The sequence below is a fragment of the Suillus subaureus genome (assembly GCF_016647635.1).
Source record: "Suillus subaureus strain MN1 chromosome Unknown BJ212scaffold_5, whole genome shotgun sequence".
NCBI classification, from domain to species: domain Eukaryota; kingdom Fungi; phylum Basidiomycota; class Agaricomycetes; order Boletales; family Suillaceae; genus Suillus; species Suillus subaureus.
This window is the reverse complement of record NW_024538561.1, coordinates 991921-996789: the sequence shown is the minus strand read 5'-3', so window position 1 is coordinate 996789 and position 4869 is coordinate 991921. Positions and strand designations below refer to the sequence as shown.

The 4869-nt window shown below is 45.1% G+C and overlaps 1 protein-coding gene across 1 annotated transcript; it reads right to left on the bottom strand.

Moving 5' to 3' along the window:
* Nucleotides 1–177: 177 nt before the first annotated feature.
* BJ212DRAFT_1444967 (uncharacterized protein) lies at nucleotides 178–1457 on the bottom strand (the record flags this gene model as incomplete). The annotated part of the gene is made up of 4 exons (XM_041338037.1): nucleotides 178–368; nucleotides 424–1150; nucleotides 1201–1304; nucleotides 1367–1457. The coding sequence occupies 4 exons, from the start codon at nucleotides 1455–1457 to the stop codon at nucleotides 178–180; spliced, it is 1113 nt and encodes a 370-aa protein (XP_041197102.1).
* Nucleotides 1458–4869: the final 3412 nt, after the last annotated feature.

Sequence of the window (4869 nt, the reverse complement as noted above, 5' to 3'; positions counted from 1 at the left end):
CCAAAAAAGTATGAAATTGACGATGAAATAATAGTATCGAACAGTCAGCACAAATGAAAAAAAAAACTTTTGAAGAATCATGAAAGCCGCGAGTGTGAAGCACTTCTTGTTTGAGGGCGTAAACAAACATGTGAGCCGACCCGTTGCATTATCTGTGGGCCGAGGCACCCAGTCGAATCAGTGGTAGGAGCTAGCGACAGAGCCAACTCGTCCCCCATCAACCAGCCATACAGCACCGTTAACGTATGCTCCCGCGGGGCCAGCCAGGAAAAGAATAGGACCAGAGATATCAGATAGGACACCTGCGCGCCCGAGAGGAACAGCTTGAGCCAAAAGGGCAGGTGTGAGGTGTTGAGTTGATGTCATTTCTGTCACAAAAATATATCAACAAGCCAATCAATATCTAGAGAAGTAATTGCTCACCGCTTGGAAAAACACCTGGGCATAGTACGTTGGAGCGAATACCCCAATCAGCCAAAAGGTTAGCAAGAAGCCTTCCGAGGTGTGTGCAAGCACTCTTTGCCATCGTATAAGAGATAGATAGGACTCGCGCATCAATGCGAAAGGAGCCAGATGAGGAGATGGTGATAACTTGAGATGTCGGCTGTGGAATGCATTTCTCCGGAGGATGAGTGGCCTGAGTAGAATTAATGGAGGACAATCCTGCAGGAAGGGACGCAAGAGGTGAGGGTGATGTTGGAGAAAAGGAATGAGAGGCTACTGAAGGACTGAAGGATGCGGAGCTTCGATCGTTCGAAACATCATCACAGGGCTCCTTGTTGAAAACCGGTGGACGCAGCGACATGACAGGAGGCAGGTCACCCCTTCTTAAATTGCCAAGGTGAAGCAACTCGAGGAAGGCGACGGTAGTAAAATAAACGGCAGTGACGTTCGTATCGAACGTCTCGGCAAAGCCTTCTGGTGATCCAGTATCCCAAAGGACACTTTGGAACGCCTTGATGGATGGGGAGGCATCTGCGGGGCCGTCCAGCGGGGATGGTAAATGCGAGGGTAGAATATTGCGGGCGATGCCGGCATTATTGACAAGGAGGTCAATATAGCCATGGCGTGTTCTGACAGTCTCGACGAGTTTTGTGAGAGACCGACGACACGTGATGTCACCCTGTAATGGGATGAGCTTTCCGAATCTCTGGGAGCTTTGGCGTCAGAAACTATCACTATAAATGCAATATCCCATACGTTATTCTCCTTGGCAGCCTTTTCTATAACTTCAAGCCTCCGACCAATGATGTACACGGTGGCACCATTGTTCTCTAACGCAGTAGCAATCATGAGTCCGATACCTAGCAAACATTATATCATGATGATGAGCAGGATTTGTCACAAGGCCAAGAAAAGACTGTACCGGTGCCACCCCCTGTGACCACAGCGACCTGTCCCTCTACGCCAAACAAGGCAGCAGGATTCGTATGAATGGATACACCTGTACTAGTCATGATGGTATCGGGCAGGGGTGTGAGATGTGCATTACAAACACCGGTGTGCCGATATTATATAGTTACAGTGGAGTTTGCCAGTGTCCCAATTTGAACCTGCTTTATGCAAACGTCAAGTTGCAATGGCGGATTAGGCCATGTAGTATCAATCAGCTACAAATTCTAGGGCCGAGGCGATAGCACTCTAAGGCAAGCGTAGGAAGCAACGTCCGTACAAATTCAGGTCGATTCGGAAATAAACAGTAAGCTCTACTGCAACCGACCGGGCGCTAAACATTTCATATCAGTTGTCAGCATCAGCCAAGGAATCGACGACGTCGAAGAAGAATCCAGCTGGTGATGCCCTCGCCCGTAACTCCAATGCAATAGATTTTACGGATCGCCCGTATCTATGGTTGATTAAGTTCACAGGTGAGCGTGGTGAAACGCGAGGGGAAATCATCAAACATAGTAAAGGGTAATTTCCTCGACATCGTATTACATAAGTTAATTTACTCCGCAGCCGTGCAAAGTGCGCAAAGACATTTTTCATGCCAGTGTAAGGGCTCCTGGTTGCCCTGCTCGTTCAACTCGAATCGAACGATCTCTTTCATCTCCCCTTCTCTTCATCTGATCAAGCGCAGAGCCCGATCAAATCAACGTGATTCGTGAATCATACCATTATCTATCGCTAAGCTGTGCCGGTCATTGTTGCTGACGCAGCCTCCCGGGGTCCTGAGCAGTGCAGACCAGTCTACGTCGATGCCCCTCAGATCCTTTTCATATGACTGGGTCCTAGTAGTGGTCGCAACATGATAAGGACGTCATTTCCGCCAATAGATGCGATACCTAGCAAACGGTCTCCGCCAATATTCACAGGCAGCATCGAGAGTCTCAATACGTACTTGGATTCCCTGCCTGCCCCAGCTCGATTATGACCCTTATATTCTGTGCCCCTGATTCTTCGCTTTCCAAGCGATTTGCTTATCATGCTATACGTGTAACAATTTTTGAATTGATTGCCAGATGGGCCTGGCGCAACGCAAGACTAATGCGAGTTTGCCACATCATCACTGTTGAGGAGAAGGAACGATTCGTCAAACTCTCCAAGATTGCCCGGGCCAGTGTGGTGTGCTTCTAGTTCATTCTCGCACAATCGTCATGATGATAATTCTGACTACAGGCCAAAGTATCTGGTGCGGAGTTTTGTCGGAAATTTCCAGCGAGCCTTCGAATTCAATTTAAGACATTTTAAGGGACCTTTTCACACGGTACACTTATAATGCATGTTAATTTGCACAGTGGTTCTGACTACATGCCTCTGGCTTCAGCGCTGTATCTGTATGACATATGTTCTGACTACTTACAAAATCTAGCTCACTCCTGCCTAATGAATCAATCTATGCTTGGATGGGAGGTCACATTTGTTTAGGGCAAGTGGAGTCCCCCAGCTCTATGCTCGGGGGACTCAGTCACATTTTTATTACAGCCAGAGTTGCTGAATACAAAGAAATTGAATAGATGCAGATGTTCAGGGACTCGCAGAGAAGGAGAAAAGCTAAATAGTGAGTTTGGAGATTCGAGAGAAATGCTAAAGGGTTAATGTTTTTAAAAAAAATTTAATTGTTTTTTTGTTGTTGTTTGTAAGTTTGTCTTTGAACTTGCCGAGTGTTCAAGAGAACAAGACCAAGAATACACACCAACAAGACCAAGACTGTCTGAGTGTGTGAGAGACCTAGATTGTTGTGTTTGTTTACAGTGTGCATGCTGTGCTGTGCATAAGTGCATGCAAGATGACTGGATGCTGCTGAATGTACTTGTTAAACTTGTCAGAAGACCACCATCCTGATGCTTGAATTAGATCTAGTGACATTCCTGCAGCTGCCAGTGCTGTTGCACCCCCTGCTTGCATGGAATGTCCAGAGAAATCTGTCCCACAGAAATGATGTAACCGCCACAGAAACCATGATTGTGTTGGCACTTTCCCAGCCTCAGTCACCCATAGAGCAGGATGATGCAAGAACGAGGTATCCCTTGTGTCAAGATAGTGCTGTATGTGTGCTAAGGGATCAATGGCTGAGTTTGGCTCAGCCACAATGTGGATTTTGCAGCTGGTTCCCAGGTTGTCATTTTTCTGATAAGGCAGTAGATATGATGGTGAGGTGGTTGTGTAGGATAAGGTGTGCCATAATGACACCTTCTTGTAAGATTTGTTATGAACTAGGGTAGTCTAACAACAGACAACTCAATAAGAGTCAGGACCTCTGTTGAGATTCTACACAAAGTGATAAGCCAAGTGTTCAGAGTAAGCTAAGGTAGAGGGAGTGCCTCTAACTTAAAGTACGGTTCAGATGACTTAGAATTGAAGGTTCTAAGTGAGGGATGTTCCAGGTAAAACCTAGTAAGATTAAGTGCAGTATCTAGGTGTACAAGGTAGACTATATACAGTGGCTCAAAAAAGTGTCTCAATGTTTGTGACTTTTCATGTAATTGCTGTATTATGAGCCAGGGTGTGAGAATATGACTAAGCCATAGGGAGATGTGGGAAAGCTCTGCTTCTAAGCTTCACAGTTTGATTCCTATAGCGTGGGAATATTATGTAATCAAGTGAAGATATGGTTAATTTAATTTGGTGACTCATTGAGACACTTTTTTGACTTTTAGTTTGGCCAACACAATCTCTATAATTCTAGTACTTGGTGCTTCCTTCTGTTGCTCTAACTACTTCCACCACTCTTCTATGCATACTATCTATCAATTTGAAGCATTCCTCATCAACAATCTTGCCCCACTCTGCTGCAACTCTCTCCCACAGCTGAAATAGCCCCTATTATTATCCTCAGCTCTTCTAATCTGTACACCAGGCAGATTGCTACCAAAACTGGTCTGAGCAGGGTTGCTATCATTAGGATCATAAAAAAGTCATGCCAGATAAGAAAAATATCAAACTAGATTGTCCTTTCAAGCTTACACCATATAACAAAAAATCTCTTGTTCATAATATTCAAACTAGGCAGGCTGCCAATGCTACTCAAGTCACCAAATTTATTAATTACATCATCTACACTGCTCTCTCCACTCAAATAGTCAAGAATACTCCTAAGGCAGCCAATCTTAAAGCTGTAAACAGGTAGAAAAAACCTTTCCTGTCTTCAGCCTATAGGAGAGAAGATCAGCCTTGGCTTTAAAGCCTCAATATTGGATTGTTGAGGACTGGAATAGGGCTACCTGGTCAGATGAGACCACAATCAATAGGATGGGGTCAGATGGCTAGGAATATATATGATGAAAGGCAGAAAAACTACCAGAGCAAAAAAAGTCAAGAAAACACTAAAGTATGTAAAGTAGGAGACTTGATGGTATGGTGTTGTATGAGGTGGAATGGAGTAGGAATTCTCTGTGAGGTGGGGGGGGGAGGGGAGGATGAATGCAG